General features: G+C 41.2%; 2 protein-coding genes across 11 annotated transcripts; one reads left to right on the forward strand and one right to left on the reverse strand.

Moving 5' to 3' along the window:
* Positions 1 to 1,564: 1,564 nt before the first annotated feature.
* On the reverse strand, positions 1,565 to 6,835 carry Lrrc57 (leucine rich repeat containing 57). 8 transcript variants are annotated; one of them, NR_027510.1, is made up of 6 exons: positions 6,601 to 6,835; positions 6,245 to 6,350; positions 6,000 to 6,138; positions 5,126 to 5,394; positions 3,275 to 3,460; positions 1,565 to 2,585 (listed from the first exon to the last, which is right to left on the reverse strand). NR_027510.1 is itself a non-coding variant. In NM_001159609.1 (6 exons), the coding sequence occupies exons 1-6, from the start codon at positions 6,709 to 6,711 to the stop codon at positions 2,544 to 2,546; spliced, it is 795 nt and encodes a 264-aa protein (NP_001153081.1). In that variant the 5' UTR covers positions 6,712 to 6,835; the 3' UTR covers positions 1,565 to 2,543. The 8 variants fall into 8 exon arrangements, 5 of the variants coding, with proteins under 5 accessions (NP_001153081.1, NP_001153082.1, NP_001153084.1 ...); NM_001159609.1 differs by having other exon boundaries at positions 6,659 to 6,835; NM_001159610.1 differs by having other exon boundaries at positions 6,608 to 6,835.
* On the forward strand, positions 6,709 to 18,887 carry Haus2 (HAUS augmin-like complex, subunit 2). Of its 3 annotated transcripts, none has more exons than NM_025475.3 (6): positions 6,709 to 6,872; positions 9,665 to 9,757; positions 10,378 to 10,447; positions 13,182 to 13,314; positions 15,200 to 15,308; positions 16,302 to 18,887. In NM_025475.3, the coding sequence occupies exons 1-6, from the start codon at positions 6,780 to 6,782 to the stop codon at positions 16,506 to 16,508; spliced, it is 705 nt and encodes a 234-aa protein (NP_079751.1). In that variant the 5' UTR covers positions 6,709 to 6,779; the 3' UTR covers positions 16,509 to 18,887. The 3 variants fall into 3 exon arrangements, with proteins under 3 accessions (NP_079751.1, NP_001277737.1, NP_001277736.1); NM_001290807.1 differs by lacking the exon at positions 6,709 to 6,872 and adding an exon at positions 6,922 to 6,985; NM_001290808.1 differs by lacking the exon at positions 10,378 to 10,447.
* Positions 18,888 to 20,179: the final 1,292 nt, after the last annotated feature.

A 20,179-nucleotide genomic window follows, 5' to 3' on the forward strand; every position in this document is an offset into this window, starting at 1 on the left:
GCTCTGGACTACCGTGTAAGCCAGGTGTGGTGGTTGCCCTCCAAACGCAGCCCTGGGTAGGAGGATCAGGGGCTCAAGGTCATCCTCAGGCTCAGTTCCAGGACAACCTGGAATATGTGAAACACCACCCAAAAACCAAAATGGCCAATAATATGGCTTAGCAGGTAAGGCTGGCAACCCAAGTTTGAACTCCTCCGGGACCTAAATGGTAGAAGAAGCAAGCCAACTCCTAAAAGTATTCTTCTGACTTCCACATGTGCTGTAGTGGATGCAAGCTTGTGTACACATATACATAAAAAATGTAATGAAAATAAAAAGCAAAAGCTATTTGAATGCCATTTTCCTGGATGCTCTTAATTAAAATTCCAAGTTATCCTAATTAGGTTCCTAATTTATTTCTCATATTGATATTCAGGTTCCTTATCCTGAAGTCATTGATTGATCTTTTTTTTTTCCTCTATAGATAAGATAAATGGTTTGTTTGTTTCACTGAGTTCCTGCTGTGTCACTTTTATGTATCTTCTCTCTATAATACATACTTGAGAAGTGAGAGGTATTCCCTATATTTACAGATGAGAGTAAGTTGCCCAGGAAGCTATTAAGTAGCAAAGGATCTATATGTTGATTCCTCCAAGTACAATGCCTGTGATCTAACTCCATGTACTAGCTGACTCCAAACCAAACTAAAATTTAAGGCATATTGGGTAGGTTTGTTTTGTTTTTTAAAAAGATTTTGTTTATGAGTGTTAAGGTTGCATGTATGTATGTGTAGCACATGTATGCCTACTGCCCAGAGGCCAGAAGAGGGTGTTGGGACCTCCATGGAGGTGGAGGAACTGAATCTGGTCCTCTGTAAGGACGAGTACTTTTTATCTCTGAGTTCTCTCTCCAGTCCCTTTATATGGTTTTTTAACCTCAAGCACTTCAGATTAGCAAGAGAGATAAATATAGGATGTGGAAAGTATTCTATCAGCAAATGGGGGAGCAGCTAATTCGGATTAGATTAAGGGAAGGAGCTTAGATACGGGTCAGCACCATGTAAGTGAGATGGCATGTCTTGACTTACTAACAGGAAGGCATTCTGGAGCAGTATAATTTGGTATGGTTGGACATACAACTGAGACTAAAGAAAAAGGTGCTACTTGCTGATTCTTACAGACACATGTAAGTTATTTATAGTTTCAGATTTGTTAGTGAAAGGCACTGTTCAGACAGAAGACTTCAGAAAACAATCTCTATGATAGCTTCACGACGTTCTTACCAGTAACAATCTGAAATCCTGTCTCTGTACCTTCACATTCTCTTAAGCACAATTCCCAGTTCCTCAGAAATGTCTGCATGGCTGCAAAGGTGTTCATTGCCATAAAACCAAACAAGAGTGTGAAATATATCCCAATTTTCTCTTTCCTGTCTTTCTTTTTGGCTTTTTTGAGACAGGCTTCTTTTTTTTTTTTTTTTAATGGTACCCAGTTTACTTTCAGAGAGCAAAGAGAGAGGGTGTTGGGATCTCCATGGAGGTTAGGTTAAAAGTTCTTTAATTGATTAACATTACTTCCAGACAAAGTTCATTAAAAATATTTTATTTAGAATATTCTCTCATTCAGAGAGTAACTATGATAAACATAAGTTATTTTAAAATATTGTAGCAATGGTTTTCTTGAAGGTAATCTGATTAGTACAGTTATAAATACAAAAGGGGGAGGAGTTACCAGAAATAGCACATGATTTTTAACAAAGCTTCAGGAAAATCTTGATTATTAAAATTAATTTAAAATCCTACAAGTAGGCTGAGTGTAGCGCATGCCTACAATCCCAGCATGTGGGGGAGGGGAGAGGTGTGAGGTTGGGAGATTTTGAGTCTGAGGCCAGCCTGGGCTACATAGCAAAAACCTGTCTAAAAACAAAAATTTTGTATAATTTTTGCATATAGTTTTAGCTCTTTCAGAGCCTTCTACCAATAAGGCACCTGCAATAGTAAAAAAAAAAAAATTTGCTACTGCAGCCTTGGGGAACATTCTCGGTGGCTGTTGTGTTGGTGCTCCTTTGACAAAGGTCTCTTCAAGACAGCTACATATTTAGGTACATCCTAAGTTCCAAGTGTAAACACTGCTATTGAGTTAGTGTACAGGAACAAACACATTCATCCTTAGTCATACGTTTCCCACAAATTAGAATTTCATAAAAAATATGAAGTATTAACACAGAGGTGATGGGAAAGACTTTATGAAAGCTGACAGTTCGCAAACTCAAAGTCTCCAGCTATGGCAAGCAGCATTTCCTCCCTTCATGAACAGCAGGTTCCTTAGAGCCCAACTAATGATAGTTTTGAAGATCAACACTGGCCATGACCTACACGGCTCAAGATGAAGGGTTCTTCCTGTCTCCTACTCCTAAATCCCTTTCCTTCAGCTTATCTGACATAGTCCTAAAAAGGAAAAAGTCATTAAGTAAAATGTTCTCTGCAGTGTATCCAACATCAGGAGCCTTTGACTCAGTCAGATTTCAACAGAGGTTCCAAGTCTGTCCCATGATCCTGGAGAATATCATGCAAATTTCTTCTTGGTGGCTGTGAACCTCTCCATGTACTAAAAACATGAAAGAAAATTATACATATGGCATTTGGTGTAGACAAATATAAGAATCCTTTTTTTTTCAATGATTTATTTTTATTTTACGTAGTTTGGTGTTTTGACTGCATCTATATCTGTGTGAGGGTGTTGGATCCCCTGCAACAGGAGTTATGGATAGTTGGGAGCTGCCATGTGGGGGCTAGGAATTGAATCCTGGTCCTCTGAAAGAACAGTCAGTGCTCTTAACTCCTGAGCCATTTCTCCAGCCCCCCCTCCCCCAGGGATACTTTTTGACTTACGTTTTTATGTTTTTTTTTTCTTTTTAATTTGACTTGATTAATTTCATACAAAACTAACTCCTTTTCAAGGCAGAATCTCACTATGTAGCCCTGGGCTGGCCTTGGACTCAGATCTGCCTGCCTCTGCCTCCCAAGTGCTAGGATTAAAACCCTGCTCCAAACCTGGCAAAATCTACTTAAATTCATTAATTTTTGCCTCTTTTTTTTGGCTAGGAAACATCAAAAGATGCAGTGCGATAATCAATATGTGGAGAAAGTCACTTGGCACAATACAGTCTGGCCAAGTCTTAGAGCTACCTCCAAAACAAACTTGTCAAATGCTAACTGTAGACATCACTTAAGTTTAATCTCATTAGTTTTTTCTCTGGAGCAGGCACTAAAAATGTAAAAGATGTTAATACACACCTTATCATAACCCTCTAGTTCTCGAAGTTTCTTTATTTCAAAGAGATTGCCTTCCACAGCAAGCAGGCAGATTTGGGAGTCACTGAGGATGCTCTGTGGAAGCATGCTGAGCTCAAGGCAGTTCTCTTCCAGCCGGAGGACCTTGAGGCGAGGACAGCAGGATATCTTCACAGAGAGCTGAGAGATCTGTCAACAACCAAACAGTAAGAGGACAGAGAGCATAATGGCCACGTTACTACACTGAAACAGCTCTTGACTGTGTCCTAGTTTTTCTTTTACCGCCTCCGTTTTCTCACTACCTACTCGCACAGAAGCCTGTAACATACCTTCTGTTACTCCTCCACTTCCAAATTATTTGAAGGTTACCAGTAGCTTTTCAGAAATAAAAACCAATAATAAAAGCACTGTGTATTTATTGTAGGAAATAATGTAAGTTTAAGGGAAAAGCTTACCAGCAAGCTGCCACTCAGAAACAACCACATGAACATCTTGATACCTACCACTCTGCTGAAGCCAAAGTCATGCTTCCCACACTGCAGCATCTGCCTGGACTACCCATTTCTTGAGGCTCCCTCTAGTGCATGACTTCTGAATTTTTCCTGAAAATTTTTTGGGGGTGTCATTTTTTGTTGTTTGCTTTCTTTTTGTTTTTTTGAGACAGAATTTCTCTGAAGCACTGGCCTTGAACTTGCTCTGTAAACCAAGTTTGCCTCTAACTTAAGAGATCTCCCTGCCTCTGCCTCCTGAGTGTTGGGATGAAAGGCATGCATCACCACCACCCTTTTTATTTCTTTATAATTATATTCAAGCAGAAATAAATTCCTAATGCTTCCTATTTAACATTTAGAACCTTCTAGAAAACAATCATTCTTAAAACCATTTCACTTGTGACTTCAAAATCTGTATCAACAGTCCTGTGTACTAATCTCGAATACAGCTGTGTATCTACAGTTTTCACTAAAACTAAATTCTGGTCACTAAATTCTGTTGACTACCTGCATCTCAAACCATCACCTAGGAACTTACAGAAAATGCAGATTCTGCAGATTCTTAGACTTCTCACGTACTGAATCAAACACTTAGGTGACCTTAAGGTCCCCAGGTTATCCAAGTAAGGTCTGAGAAACTGGTCTAGTAGTAGGGAATGTGGAATTATTCAACGAATACCAATGACAGTTCTTTCCTAGAAATCTCAGGAAAAAGACAAAACCAACCTCAAAGGCTGAATATTATGCTAACTACAATTTAGCACAGTAATAACATGAACATAGTAGCTAATATACATGCATAATGTACATATACATAAATGCTAAAAACTCAAGGCTACCGAATCTCAAATGTTTCATCACTGTGCCTCATATCTGAAGCAGAGCACCATCTCCATACTAATGTTAACCAAGGAGCTTCAAAACATTTCACATGTAAAGTCGTCCAATTATAACGTAGCTCCAGAACAGCTATCACATGGATTTCTCAACAATTTCTAACGTCTGACTCTCAGATCCTATGGGTACAGGTCTCATTCCTACACTATATCACCCCTGACACGGCTCCTCACTAAATAATGGGTGTGAAAAGAAAATATCTGTAAAACCTTCGATAGGTTTAATTTTGTGTGTGTGTGTGTGTAATTATCTCACCCTGTTACTCCTTCCTCAAAACACTTTCAACACAATTACACAGCCACTATCAACCCACTCCATGATTCTGGGCATTGGAGTAAGTTCACCTTATATATCTTTTAGCTTCTAATTTCCAACTCCATGATTATCGTTTAAGGAACAAGAAATCAGAAGACCATAAATGCAAACATACACTGGGGAGAGGGGCAAAACAACACAAAGTATGGACCTGGTTCTGGTTGAGATTGAGTTCGATGGCCTGCAGCTCCCCAACTGTGTCAGGTATACTCCGAATCTGGTTTTTAGAGAGATCTACTACATCTAGATGTCTCAGGCAACAAAGCTGGGGGGGTAATGCTCCCAGCTGATTCCCAGAGAGGCTCAGCGTCTTCAGGGCAGACAACTGCCCAAAGGTAGATGGTAGCTCTCTCAGGTGATTGTTGTTGAGACTTAGTGTCTCTAGTTTTTTCAGATTGCATAATTCATCAGGTAGAACAGCTGGTGAAGAAGAAATTAAAAAACAAATCCGATAGAATTAATGACATTTATAAAAAGACAGTATGGTAGCCTGCTTCATCTTGTTTTTGAGACAGGATCTCATTAAGTTGTCTAGGATAGCCTTGAAATTAAGATCTTTCTGCCTCAACCTCTGAGTAGCTGGGGCTACTGTAGGTCTAAGTCACCAGGTCTGGCTTCTTACATAGAATTCTCACAGGTCATGTTTAGGTTTCACAAACTGTTTGGGAGGTTAAGAAGCCATCAAAATGCAGAAAATTGTGTATGTGTGTAAGGGGTTCCTTTTGCTTAGCTGTATTCTAAAAACGATCTGAGGGAGTTTAAAAGATCCTCCCATTCCACCCTGCCCCGAAATTAGATAACTGTTTATATCGATTCCCAAAGGTCTTCCAGGTCCAAATTAACCTAGTAATAATCATTATACCACCCAAAGAGGCTTTTATATTTAATTACAAGAGATTAAAGCTTCAATACTCTAACATTCTGCATCCCCTAAAATGATTTCATAACAAAAATCATCTAACAGGAAAAACACCCTTCATAACTGCTGATTACTAGCAAAAGCTGCCCAGACACAAATTCCATACTCAGTTTGTTGTTGTTGAGGGAGAGGCTCTTTAGCAGAGTGAACTTTCCTATTATCAGAGGCGGTAGGCTGTCAATCTTGTTGTTGGATAAATCGATGGTCCTAAGATTGCTTGTCAGCTTCTGCAACTCTGAGGGGAACTGGAGAAAGGAGCTCACAGTTTGGAAAAATCCTGCACCAATAGTCTTCGCCACCCCGCCAACCCTAGCCCTTTTAGTTTCTTGGTCCGGTCCCCTCAGGTCTCACCTCGGTCAGACCACGGTCTTTAAGCTGAAAGACACCAGTTTTCTGCGCTGTTTCCACATGAGCACGGAGAGCACTGTTACCCATCCTAGCGCCACGGCTCAGTTCCCTGCAGGAAAAGAAGCATAGCTGTCACCGCCTAGTCTAGACATACAGTCGTCGCTAAATCTCCCGTTTGGGTCTCCTGTCCCAATTGTCACCTTCTGCCTATCCCTACTTCCCTGGGGCCAGCCCAAGAGTGGCAAGGAGAAAACAGGCGAGCAGGCAGCGCTACCACAAGGTCCTGATGCTTTGGCAGCAGAGCTAAGGGCCAGGGAGCCTCCGATAGCTGCTGCCGGAACAGGGAGCTTGAGACTCGCCTCCTACCGCTCAGTGCAAAGAAGACTCCGCCAGGGAACACCGGGGACCCGCGCTCGCCTGAGACGCGCTCCCAGGGCTTCCGCCCGGGCAGGAACGCCCTGTGACATCATCAAACCGCGCGCCTGTTCGCGGTGTTGCCCCTCACTCCTCGCGCCAGTTCCAGAGGTGTGCGGAAGCCATGGCGGCCGCCAACCCGTGGGACCCAGCGTCCTCGCAGACTGCAGCTGGGTTACTGCTAAACCACTTGGTAGCTTCGGGCATAGTCACTAAGGTACGTGGGGGCGGCGATGGCGTCATCAAGGTGGCGACAGAATTCTGCTGTGAGGTGGTGGTCCTGGTTATGCGGGCGTGAGTGAGCCAGCTGAGGACTGTGACCATACTCCCGTGGGTTCTTCGAGTGTGAGGGACTGAGTGGCTGGTGCACTGAGTGACTGAGCACTCTGTTTTGAGTGCCTGCGGGTTATCCCAGGACGGTTTGTGGGAGATGGAACAGCGCTCCACTTTTTTTTTCTTCCAGTGACACTACCTCTAGAACAAGTGTTCCTAAGGCTGCGACCCTTTAATACAGTTCTTCTGTAGGACCCCCGATATGGGGACTCCTACTCTAGTCCAGGGATAGGGTGCACCCACGAACACACAAGAATCCTTCTTGTTGCAATACACACGAGGCTTTATTGGCAGAGCTCTGGGCCGACACGTACCTCACACAGGAGGCAGGGGAGTCGACCCCGAGTCTCCAGAGCTAGGGGTTTTTGTAAAAGAAAAAGGGATAGGGATGCGAGGAATTTTAACAAAGGTATGGGATTGGGTCATTCAAACATTAACAGTAAGATTACATGTCAGCCAAAGGGCATCCGGACCTTGTTCCTGTGGGCTGGGGGCTTAACTTTGTTCTCATAGCAACCAGGTGATGTATGAAGCAATGCTGGGCCTCCAAGAAAAGGCCAAAATCTTTCACAGCGTAATGCCATCACAGTTCACCCTTATTATTTTAGCACTATTTATTTAGAGACCGAGTCTTGCTGTGTAGCCCTAGATGGTCTGTAACTCACTATCCCTGGCATTACAGGTGTGTACCGCCATGCCTGGCTGTTAACTCACTTTATAAGATGATATGGCAAAGAGGAGAGGGTAATGGGATCTAATTCTTCCAGCTTGCTGAGAGATACTGGAAGATTTTTTAGTCTTTTTAGGTGTTTCCTTTTTTTTAATGGAGAGGTGTCCTCACTCTATCCTAGGCTAGCCTTGAACACTGAGCCATCTTCCTGCTTCCAGCTCCTAAGACTCCCAAGTCTCTCGTGTCAACCATATGGAGGGCTGAATTTAGATCCCTAACGCCCAAGTAAAAGCAGTATGTGATGGTGCGTGTCCTAGAGCTAGGGGCCAGATACAGGTGGGGCTTGCTGGCTAGCTAGTCTAACCCAATCTATGTTACTATTGGGGTCTGGGCTAGAAAGATTTAGGTTCCTGGCCTCTTATCTAAAGAATTGAAAACAGCTTTATTCTGAGGGAAGGAATAACACAGAATATAGAGAGATATAGCATCAAGATTGAAAGCAGAACACTACAAAGGTCCCAGGTTATAGCCTGAGCTCTAAAGGAAGGAATTGTTTACATACAGGCATGGTTTGAGTGGTTCTCTACTCTTTTTTTTTTTAAGATATATTTATTTTGTAAATGATTATTATATATATATGAATGTATGTGTATCATGTGCATGCCTGTTGCCCATGGAGGTCAGAAGAAAGCATTGGATCCCCATGGAACTGGAGTAAGCCCCCATGTGGTTGCTGGGAATTGAACCTGGGTCCTCTGCAAGAACAACAAATGCTCTTAAATGCCAAGCCAGCTTTCTTTCCAGTCCTGTTTCTCTACTTTGGTTGATAGATTAGGTCAAACATTCTTTTCTTCTAGTGTCCATGTTCCTTCCTATAGCATCTGATTTTAATCATATGTATACTGTAGTGCTTTGAGTGAAAATGGCCTCTATAGACTCATATATTTGAATACCTAGTACCCATTTGATGGAAGGATTTCACCTGTTTGGGAAATATTAGGAAATGTGGTCTTGGTGGAGGATGTTTGTCTTTGAGCGTGGGCTTGGAGGCTCTTTTGGCCTCATGCTTATCTCTCAACACGTAAGTTCTCAGCTTCTTCTCCCATGCTATTTCTGTCTGCAACCATGCTGTCTGTCAAGATAGTCATAGACTCATAGACTCTTAACTTATGGAAGCATGAGCCCAAAAATTAAATGCTTATGGAGGTCAGGTGATTAATGGAGTTTTGGCTGAAGTCCAACTCACTGTTAGGTCCATTGAGTTCCCAAACTTATCCTGTAGTTATTTCCCCAGTTCCAGAATGTATATTTGGGATAAATATACTTAGAAGTCGGCAGAATTCCCATATTGGTTTCCTGACTTGTGGAGTGAGGGCTATTATGTTTTGAAAGGCCAAATGGAAGACATCGAAGTTGCCTCTACCAGGAAAAATAGTGAATCAAAGACAGTATTACATCCTAGGAGGAATTGCAGAAATTAGCAACACAACCAAGGACCTAAAAGATGCAGGGGTGGTTGTTTACAACACATTTCCTTTTAACTATCCTATCTGGCCAGTACAGAGGACAGATGGATCATGGAGAGTGACACTATGACCATCAAAAATTTAATCCAGCTGGGCACTGGTGGGACATCCCTTTAATATCAGCACACAGATATGCAAAACATTCTCTCTCCCTCTCTCTCTCTCTCTGCATATGTGTGTATCTGTCTGTCTGTCTGTCTGTCTGTCTTGTGCACACACACACATACACACAAACATGGTGTTATGCTGTTCACTTAGAAAATAGAGGTGTGAAGGTTAGAAGTTGTAGGACATCCTTGGCTGTACAGCAAGCTCAAGGCTAGCTTGGGCTGCATGAGTCCTCATCAAAAATAAAAACAGATTTTAATATGTTCTTTATGTTAGCTGCAGCTGTGAACATACTATCGTTTTAGTCCCTTGTGTTGTATCTCGGTGTGCTAACTTTGAAACTTCTATGCTTTCCCTGATTATTTACCATAGGAGATGTTAGATGTATCTAAGAAAATGGCTCCTTGCTTTGTGAACTTTTCCAGATTACAACAGATCTCAGATATTCAAGCTGAAATCTACCAGGTAAATTATGAACTTTTCACTTCTACTTCTCCATTTAAAAAGTGTGGTGTATGCTGGGTTGTATTTTAGAGAAAATGTGGGTGCTTAGCTACAAGAGTCCTTGGGTTTGATGCCCGACTTTAAACTAAACCAAACAAAACACTTCTTAATTTTTTTTGAATAGTGTTCTTTTGCAATTAAAACAATGTTTAAGGCCGGGCGTGGTGGTGCACGCCTTTAATCCCAGCACTCGGGAGGCAGAGGCAGGCGGATTTCTGAGTTGGAGGCCAGCCTGGTCTACAAAGTGGGTTCCAGGACAGCCAGGGCTATACAGAGAAACCCTGTCTCGAAAAACCAAAAAAAAAAAAAAAAAAAAAAAAAAACAATGTTTAGTGCATGGCTGATAGGGACTTGTTCTATTAGTTAATTGTAGAACAGGAAGTCAAGATACCAAAATGAAAGCTCCAACGATTTTCCTGGCTATCATATAAAGCACCCTTCCATCCTTCCATCCCATTTAAGGAATATATTTATGTCTTGTACCATGTTTCTGTAGCTTGTCCATTTTTATCAGTGTTTTAAGATTCTAACTTCAGGACGTTTTCTGAGTGAGCTAAAGTTTACTTTTGTTCCTCATGTAGAACAATCTGGAACTTGAACTTTTGAAGCTAGAAAAGGATACAGCAGATCTTATTCATCCTTCCCATTTGAGTAAGTTTGCTTAAGAGAACAATCACTAGGATTTCAGCTTGCTCTTGAATTATACCAGCATATAAACACCACGCAGTAGAATTCTAATGTCATAATCTTTCCCAGGTATTGCCCCATAGACATGCCCTAACATGTTTTCAGGGTTATTGTTTCATTTTTTAGGCAGGGTCTTACTATGTACCTTTAGCTATGTAGTTCTAGCTATGAACCAGTCCAGTTGATTGACTAGTGGAAACAGTATACAGACATGGCCTGACTGACTTCTCTGCTAATCTGGAGCTTAATGATGTACAAGGAAAAAAAGATTTACTTCACTCATGGGTTTGGAGGGACACGGTAGCTCAGCTGTAGTGATGCCATTCTAGCACTGGAGGTCTTGACAAGAAGGGACATAATATTGCAGGACAAGAATTCAGAGAATCCAGGGATCAGTTTCACTCTTCTATAACATCGGTTCCAAGAGAACTAACCAGTAATCAGAAACTGGGCAGAACTAAGTTTTTGTTTATGTTTTTTGTTTTGTTTTGAAGCTCAAACAAGCAGAGTTTAAGAAGAAGAATATTGAGATGGCTCATTTGTTGAGATCACTGGCTCATACACATACTCATACACATACACATAAAAGCAACACTTTTCATTTTTAAAAAGTAGTAAAATAATAGCACTTTGCAGCAGGAAGGGTTTTGTTTATTTGTTTGTTGTGAGACAAGGTCTCACTATGAAGGCTAGACAAGGCTGGTCTTAAACCCCTGAGATCCACCTGCCTCTGCCTCCTTAATATTTTGACTAAAGTCATGTGCAGGTGGATCTGCATACCTAGCAGGAAGGGGTCTTGAAAATTAGTTGCGCTAAGTTCTTTACAAGGTTGTTGCCCTCACCGATATAATTGCTCCCTATTCCTATTGAAAGCTCAACCCTCATCCCAAACCCACCACACTGAAGACTAAGCTGTCAACACCTAAATGCTGTGGGACACACTCAAATGTTTCCAAACTATAGTAACTTCTCAAAAACAGAAGATCAGTGTTAAATTCTCTGAAAGTGCTGTATATATAGCTGAAATTGGTAGAGAACTTGTTTGGCATGTGTGAGGCTCTGGATTTAATTCCTAGCACTCCATATATAGTCTGGTGGCACATACCTTTAACCCCAGCACTAGGGAGGTGGAGGCAGTGAGAAGTTCAGGGTCACCCCCCCCCCCAAAAAAAAAGAAGAAGCAGAGATCCTTGCCACCAACCCTGAGGATCTAAGTTTAGTCCCCAGGATCTACATGGTACATGTGCTATAGCATGTGTGCATGTACCCACACACAAATAGTAAATGGAGCAAAACAAGTTGGGCCAGATAGATGGAGCAGTTTACCCTGTGGGTAAAAACATTTTCAACTAAGCCTGATAACCTGAGTTCAAATACTGGCACCCACAGAGTAAAAGGTAAAAGACAGCAGATGAAAATGTGTTCTCTGACTTCCATATGAGCACTGTGACACTTGCACACACATATACACAGAATTAACAAATATTGAGGGGAAAGGCTGGGGATGTAGTTTAATAATTGAGTATTTAGCATGTATTAGGCCCTGGTTCAGTTTCCAGAGATTTCAAAAGAAAGAAAGAAAGAAAGAGAGAGAGAGAGAGAGAGAGAGAGGGAGAGAGAGAGAAGGAAAGAGAGAGAGAGAGAAAGAGAGAAAGGAAGGTAGGATGGAAGAAAAAAAAGTTAAAAAGAATAAAATTCCTGAGGAAAAAAATCTGAATTTGGGAACATTCTGTAATTATGTAAGAGAATGTTCTTGGAATAAAGTTTTAAGACTCAAAGATGTATGCTATATAGCTAGCTAAGCAGGTAAAGGCATGTGCCATCAAGCCCAGTGCCTTAGTTAATCCCTAAGACCCACATGGAAGTAGAGAACCAACTTCTGAAAACTGTTCTTTGACCTTCACATTGGAGCCTTAACACACATGTGGGCACTCCTGCAAGCACACACCGTACACACATGCTGTAAATTTTTTTCTAAGGAATAAAGGCCATGCTGTCTACAATCTACTCTCAAATAGGTCCTTTTGAAAACAAAAGGGATGTGTGGATGGGGAGAAAGGAAACTAAATGTTAAAATTGATGATTTTTATATGGTTATTATACCACCATATAATAAGTACTGGATTTAAAAACCAAATAAAAAGTAGATTTGAAAAACACAGGAAGTGGGGCTGGAGAGATGGCTCAGTGGTTAAGAGCGCTGATTGCTCTTCCAGAGGTCCTGCTTTTGAGATAAGGATCTCTGTTGCCTAGAGTAGGTCTGACTCTGTCTTAGTTAGGGTTTTACTGCTATGAACAGACACCAGGACCAAGGCAAGTCTTACAAAGGACAGCATTTAATTGGGGTTGGCTTACAGGTTCAGAGGTTCCGTCCATTATCATCAAGGCGGGAACATGGCAGCATCCAGGCAGGCATGGTGCAGGAGGAGCTGAGAGTTCAACATCTTCATCTGAAGGCTGCTAGCAGAATACTGGCAGCTAGGATGAGGGTCTTAAAGCCCACACCCACAGTGACACACCTACTCTAACAGGGCCACACCTTCTAATAGTGCCATCCCCTGGGTGGGGGTCCTCTGGAAAGGCATCAAGTAGACTTAACCTCTGAGCCATCTCTGCAGTCTCCAAGAAGACATTTTTAACAGTTTTAAAACATACTTTTCCCGTTGCTCACTGTGATTGCTGTCTCTGGTTTATATAGTTGAGAAATGTGATGTTCTGCAAAGCATGAATAATCATCTGGAAGCAGTGCTAAAAGAGAAGCATGCCATCAGGCAAAGACTGCTGAGACCCATGTGCCAGGAGAACTTGCCATTGGAAGCTGTTTATCACAGGTTAGACCAAGAAGTGGAAATGGAGAACTATGCATGCCTTTTTTTTTTTAAAGATTTATTTATTATATGTTAGTACACTGTAGCTGTCTTCAGACACACCAAAAGAGGGCGTCAGATCTCATTACGGATGGTTGTGAGCCACCATGTGGTTGCTGGGATTTGAACTCATGACCTTCAGAAGAGCAGTTGGCGCTCTTAAGTGCTAAGCCATCTCTCCAGCCCTATGCATGCCCTTTTAAGTTAGCTTTTGTTTAGCCTGGCAGTTATGTTGTAGCATAAGTCACAAAACAATGTCTTATTGATTGTATTTATTAACATTACTAGTGTTGCTTCGTTAAATTGGAAATTGTCCTTTCTTTTTTAAATATAACTGGTAAAAAGAAAGGGCCAGCCTGGTTTACAGAGTGAGTTCCAGGACAGCCAAGGCTACACAGAGAAACCCTATCTCGAGAAAACCCAAGCCATAAGAGAATTACAAACTGAAGCTAGCCATGGTGACACACTCCCAGCACTGGAGTGGCAGAGGCTGGACCACTGTGAGTTTGAAGCCAGCCTGATCTACAGAGCTCGTTGCTAGTTTTAGTACAGCCAGCCAGGGCTACATATCAAGACCCTCTCTTAAAAAGATAGAGGGGATGGGGATCAGAGGGTTGCAAAACCTGGAAACAATTATTTTTGAAACAAGGTCTTATATAGGCTGTCTTCAAATCTGCTGTATAGTTGAAGCTGATAAAAACTGGACATTGGACTTTGCACTTACCTCTACAGTAATATATCTCAGTCTCCTGCAAGTGATTTAAAAATAGAACAAAGAACAACAACAAAAAGATGAGCTGAGTAATGACTTTGAAGATTTTATTAATGCAGATTCAGAAAAATTATGTGATATTTTCAATGTAATGTTTATCCCTGGTGTCTTGTCAGTTATCTGAACCAGTATAAGGTTGTGTTTAGGGAAGTCGCTTTATGTGAGATGGTTATTATCAACCACTGAAGGTTATCCTCCTCTTCCTCCCCTCCTCCTCCGTCCTTCTCCTTTTTCTTCCTTTTTTGAGATAGAGCTCAATATGTAGTGCTGACTGGCTTAAAACTCACTCTGTAGACCAGGCTGATCTCAAAGTCACAGAGAGCCTCCTGCCTCTGCCTCCCAAATGCTGGGAATCAAGATGTGCCATTGAGTTAGATTTTAGTTATCATAAATATGTGTCTTTCCATTTTTTTTTTCTTTAAGATCTTTTGGGTCTTTTGAGGCAGTGTTTTTCTATGTAGCCCTGGCTGTAGCCTAGGCTGGCCTTGGACTCACAGAGATCCACCTGCCTCTGACTCCTGATTGCTGGGATTAAAGATGAATACCATGATGCCTAACTTATTCCATTTTTCTGTTTGTGTGACAGCCTAGGTTTTGCCCTAAGTAAAAGGGAAGAACCTTTTTTACTACTGATAATTCCATTAAAAGGTTAATTATATTCATTAGATTTGCTTATTTCAAATTAACAGTCCTAATTAAAGGAAAAGAAATGAAACTACTAGAGAAGAAAAGTTACTATTTTTCTCCCTGTATTACTACTTTTCTGTCCCAGAATTCCTCACAGAAGCAACTTAGAAAGAGGTTTGAAATACATCGAACATGGTAGGGAAATCCCTGTGGCTGGGGCAATGGGGCAACTCCCATCTGTGGTGGCAACAACTTGCAGCATGGCTTCTTCACATCATAATGGATTAGGGATTGGAGAACACCTTCAAGGTCTGTCCCTAGTGATCTACATCTACCAGTGCCCCAAAACTCCAATAAGTACTCAAACAGCGTCACCCAATAGGGACCAAGTGTTCAAACACAGGAGCCTGTGGGATAAATTTACATTCAAAATATAACACTCTCTTTCAGATATGTGGTACATATGTTGGATCTGGCTGTGACTTTCATTGAGAAATTTGAAACCCATCTTGAAACAGTTAAAAATAGCCCTCATTTAGACGCAAACCTAAAGCAAATGGTGAGTATCATTAATATAGCTGCTCTCTGTTTTTTGTCTTGGTTTTATCTTTTAGATAGTCTCATGTAGCTCAGGCTAGCCTCAGGCTCCTAAGGAGAAATGTATTTCATCACGACACTGTCATATGAATATGTGATTAACCTTTGCTCTAGTGGGTTCTCCTCTGGGGCTGTCCTCTCTCATCTTCTCCATCCCGCTCTCCTAGCCCTCTCGCCTCCTCCAGATAAAGGCGCTTTTTGTTTGTATGTCACATGGACTGTTACTCTTTCACTCTCACCTCCAGCCCTTCATGTCTCTTCCTCTTCGCAGTCTCCTGCAGAAACACAGACCATTCAAATATAGAATATACATACAAGACAAGCCTTACCATGTTTGTCTTTCTTCACTTGGCTTATTTCACTTTGAGTTAGTCATTATTAAAATCATGAAACATAAAAAAAGACAAAGATTTTCTTAGCCATGGTGCCCTGTACCTATAATTGTTATTAATCGTAACAGCCAGGGCTGTTACACAGAGAAACCCCGTCTTTAAAAACCAAAATTTAAGAAAAAGATTTATTTATGTATGTATGTATTTATTTAGGCAGGTTCTTACTTTTTAGCATAGAGTGACCATGCATTCACTATATGATTCAGGCAGGCCTTGAGTTCAAAGTGCTCCTGGTTCAACCTCCAATAGACTGAGAACTTTAGACTTTACTCTCTGAATACTGGGGAGCCATTGCATTTTTTGTTGGTAGTGAAGGTTGTGGTTTTTACTTTTGTTTTTTATTTTAAAATGTGTGTATGTTTGTACACTCACATTGCAGGGAGGGAGGGAGGAGAGAGAATCACACCTAGGTGCTCCAGAAGAGCAGCAAGTATACTCTTACAGCCAAGCTGTCGCTCCAGCACTAAAGGACTAGAAAAAGATCCAATGCTAATTTTTGAAGTATTTATTTCTGTAATCAATGACAGGTTTTTTTCTATTTTTCTTTATTTCAAATGTTACAGAGCAAAGCTTTAGCCAAGATGGATATTTTGGTGAACAAGACAGAAGAACTGGCAGAGAATATACTCAAGTGGCGAGAACTACAAACAGAAATTTCCTTGTATATCCCCAAAATGCTAACTGAAGAACGCCATCTTCATGAACTTGACATAGTGCCTCCTTTACCTTTTTTTCCTAAGGCTCACACCGAAACCTCCAGGGCCAAGTGATGTCATCTTTACTTTGGATTAATTACATGTAGTCAAAGAAGTCCGTTTCTAGATTGTTGTGACAGGGATATTGATAGTTTTTCTTGCTAGCAATATTAATGGAATAGTGGAGCCAGAAAGATGTCTCAGTGGGAAAAAGCTCCTACTTCAAGCCTTCCAGCCTGAGTTCAGTCCCTGGGATCCACATTAGCAGAAGGGGATCACTGATTCCCACAGATACTCGATCCTATGGTGTCCACACTTGTGTCATCATATGTATGTGCCTGTACACACAAAAATAGAAAAATGAAAGTGTGTGTGTGTGTGTGTGTGTGTGTATGTATGTATGTATGTATGTGCACGCGCACATGAGAGAGCGAGCACATTGGAGTACATATGGCTTCACTTCTTTACATGTTTTCACTCTCTTTCTTCAGTGAAGCTTAAAAATGATAACTGTGGGGCTGGTGGGTTGGCTCAGGGGATAAGAGCACTGGCCACTCTACCACAGGTCCTGAGTTCAATTCCCAGCAACCACAAGGTTGCTCACCACCATCTATAAGGGGGTCTGATGCCCTCTTCTGGCCTGCAGATGTATGTGCAGCAGAGCACTCACATTGAATTAAAATTGTTTTACTAACAACAAAAAAGATTAACTATATGCATGATAGTTTATTATAAGTGAGTTGAACATTCTTCATACAGAAGATTGTGTGCTATGATTCTGCATTACATCTTTTAAAACCATTTCTGAATTGAATGTTCCTGAATCTGAAACTGTCGTGATTATTCCTGTGAGATTGTAGATTAGCTACATACCAGGACTGTAACCCTTTGAAGACTTCGTAAAGTGGTGGTTCCTTGGCTGACCCATCTAGAAACTTATGTAATAAGAGGCTGAGAAGGGCTCAGTTTGAACAGACTGTACAGTGTAGTTTGTGTGGGATACTTTCTTTCCTTCTGAGAGCCTAGGATGTTGGTCCGTACCAAGTAGAAAGTACCTTTGGTACTGGTCCCTGGCATTGCAGAGCACCTCGTCCCTAACAGTTTTGATGGTAGATAGCATTCAACAAATGTAACAAAGCCGGGTGTGGTGGCGCGAGCCTTTAATCCCAGCACTCTGGAGGCAGAGGCAGGCGGATTTCTGAGTTCGAGGCCAGCCTGGTCTACAAAGTGAGTTCCAGGACAGCCAGGGCTACACAGAGAAACACTGTCTCGAAAAAACAAAACAAAACAAAAAAAACCATGTAACAGCTGAGTTGCTGTACTGAGTCACTGCTGTGAGTGATGACACCAAGTCTCATAACTCCTCTTGGCAGATAGATCACTCACTGAACCTGGCTGTGTTAGGAAATAAACGCTGAGGACCAACAGAGAAGAAACGGAGTCTTCGTGTAAAAGTTTAGAATTCTTTGTTTTGGTACTTCCTATATGTAGCCAAGGCAGAACTTGAACTCACTATGTTTCCCAGGGTGGTCTCAAACACATGATTTTCCTTGCCTCTGCCGCCCTAGTGCTGGAATCACAGACATGTGGTATCATATCTGGCTAAAGTTTAGAGGTTTGTAATGGAAAATACTAATATATTTTACCTACTTAGGGTTATTTTTATTTTATTATTTTAGGGTTATTCTTAAGATGGAGGCAAGTATACTTAAAAGTAGAGATTGTAACAATTGTCTCAAGATTTTCTCACTCATCAGTCCTGTAAGTACTTCGCCTTATGTTTAAGCTAGGATCTGAGTTCCTTTCAAACGTGTGCATTAGGATTTCCTTACTGTTTTATTCTGCACTGTGGGAGTGTAGCAAACCTGCTCATCATGCTCTTAATACAAGACTTGGTGCATAGTAAAGTAGATGTTCACAAGGAAGCAGGGTCTTTACCCTACCCCCAACCTCCAAAAGGGCCCTGCTAAAACAATAGATTATTGTCTTGAAAGTCTCCCGCTTTTACAAATGTGCCATATAAGAGTGGTGTTAAAGTTGGGTGTGGTGACGCACGCCTTTAATCCCAGCACTTGGGTGGCAAAGGCAGGCAGATTTCTGAGTTCGAGGCCAGCCTGGTCTACAAAGTGAGTTCCAGGACAGCCAGGGCTATACAGAGAAACCCTGACTCCAAAACAAACAAACAAACAAAAAAACCAGAGAAACCCTGTCTTCAAAAACCAAAAAAAAAAAAAAGTGGTGTTAAGGTTTTGAACATCACCTAGCCAAGTTAGTAAAATCTTTATTTGTATTTCATCTCAATTTTTTTAACTATTCATTTTCCTTGTATGAATTCTTGTGTGTTTTATGTGTAAATATATTCATTATTTTGACACTATCAATATTCTTTGTGGTTTTGTAATTTTTACTTTTATTAATGACTCAAGCTGTAAAAATAAACTAATTTCAACTAAATGTGGCTCCAATATGAATCCCAAGCAACAGAAAAAAAAATACTCTTAGCTTAACACATACAACATAGAAGCATTCGAGCTGTCTGGCTCACAAAAGCTTAAGATAATTTAAACTTAAATTCTAACATAGAGAGAAAAGCTAATTTTATATCAGTGTGGTCAATAAGTAGTGAGTTTGTTTATAGAAGACAGTTACTCGGGATGGAGAGAGAATTGGATTCAACAATCCTCTGGCCTCTGCTCGCCAAATATTGAGAGTACAGGCATATGTCACTGTGTCTGGCTTGAACAAGTGTTTTTATTCTTGTGAAACTAGAGGGCAGTTCTAAGGACAGGCAAGCTACAGATATCTATAGTTTCATGGAAGAAGAAGATGGATAAGAAGAGAAAGCTGAGACTGGTGAGATGACTCAGCGAGTAAGAGCATTGACTGCTCTTCTGAAGGTCCTGAGTTCAAATCCCAGCAATCACTTGGTGGCTCACAACCATCTGTAATGAGATCTGACTCCCTCTTCTGGAGTGTCTGAGGACAGCTACAGTGTACTTACATGTAATAAATAAATCTTAAAAAAAAAAATAAGTCTTTGGGATGGAGCAATCAGGGACTGAGCGAGGGGGGTTGACCAGAGCAAACAGAAATCCTAAAAATTCAATTCCCAACAACCACATGAAGGCTCACTACCATCTGTACAGCTACAGTGTGCTCACATCCATAGATAAATCTTTTTTTTTCTTAAAGATTTATTTATTGGTTATATGTAAGTACACTGTAGCTGTCTTCAGACACTCCAGAAGAGGGAGTCAGATCTCGTTACGGATGGTTGTGAGCCACCATGTGGTTGCTGGGATTTCAACTCCGGACCTTCGGAAGAGCAGTCGGGTGCTTTTACCCACTGAGCCATCTCACTAGCCCAAATCTTTTTTTTTAATTTTTTTAAAAGATTTATTTATTATTATAAATACACTGGGGCTGGTGAGATGGCTCAGTGGGTAAGAGCACCCGACAGTTCTTCCGAAGGTCCAGAGTTCAAATCCCAGCAACCACATGGTGGCTCACAACCATCTGTAACGAGATCTGACGCCCTCTTCTGGAGTATCTGAAGACAGCTACAGTGTACTTACATATAATAAATAAATAAATCTTTGAAAAAAAAATACACTGTAGTTGTCTTCAGGCACACCAGAAAAGGGGTCAGATCTCATTACAGATGGTTGTGAGTCACCATGTGGTTGCTGGGATTTGAACTCAGGACCTCTGGAAGAGCAGTCAGTGCTCTTAACCACTGAGCCATC

The sequence above is a fragment of the Mus musculus genome, chromosome 2 (assembly GCF_000001635.26).
Source record: "Mus musculus strain C57BL/6J chromosome 2, GRCm38.p6 C57BL/6J".
Taxonomy (NCBI): Eukaryota; Metazoa; Chordata; class Mammalia; order Rodentia; family Muridae; genus Mus; species Mus musculus.

What these genes read in the sequence shown, in the direction of transcription:
- Lrrc57 (NM_001159610.1), bottom strand. Translation starts at nt 6,711, where the DNA reads ATGATGTCACAGGGCGTTCCTGCCCGGGCGGAAGCCCTGGGAGCGCGT. An exon ending in AGTCTTCTTTGCACTGAGCG is followed by an intron (nt 6,351 to 6,607) that starts GTAGGAGGCGAG and finishes CTTTTCCTGCAG; the next exon opens with GGAACTGAGCCGTGGCGCTA. An exon ending in CCTCAACAACAACAAACTGA is followed by an intron (nt 5,395 to 5,999) that starts GTATGGAATTTG and finishes CTTCTTCACCAG; the next exon opens with CTGTTCTACCTGATGAATTA.
- Haus2 (NM_025475.3), top strand. Translation starts at nt 6,780, where the DNA reads ATGGCGGCCGCCAACCCGTGGGACCCAGCGTCCTCGCAGACTGCAGCT. An exon ending in TTCAAGCTGAAATCTACCAG is followed by an intron (nt 9,758 to 10,377) that starts GTAAATTATGAA and finishes TTCCTCATGTAG; the next exon opens with AACAATCTGGAACTTGAACT. An exon ending in ACGCAAACCTAAAGCAAATG is followed by an intron (nt 15,309 to 16,301) that starts GTGAGTATCATT and finishes CAAATGTTACAG; the next exon opens with AGCAAAGCTTTAGCCAAGAT.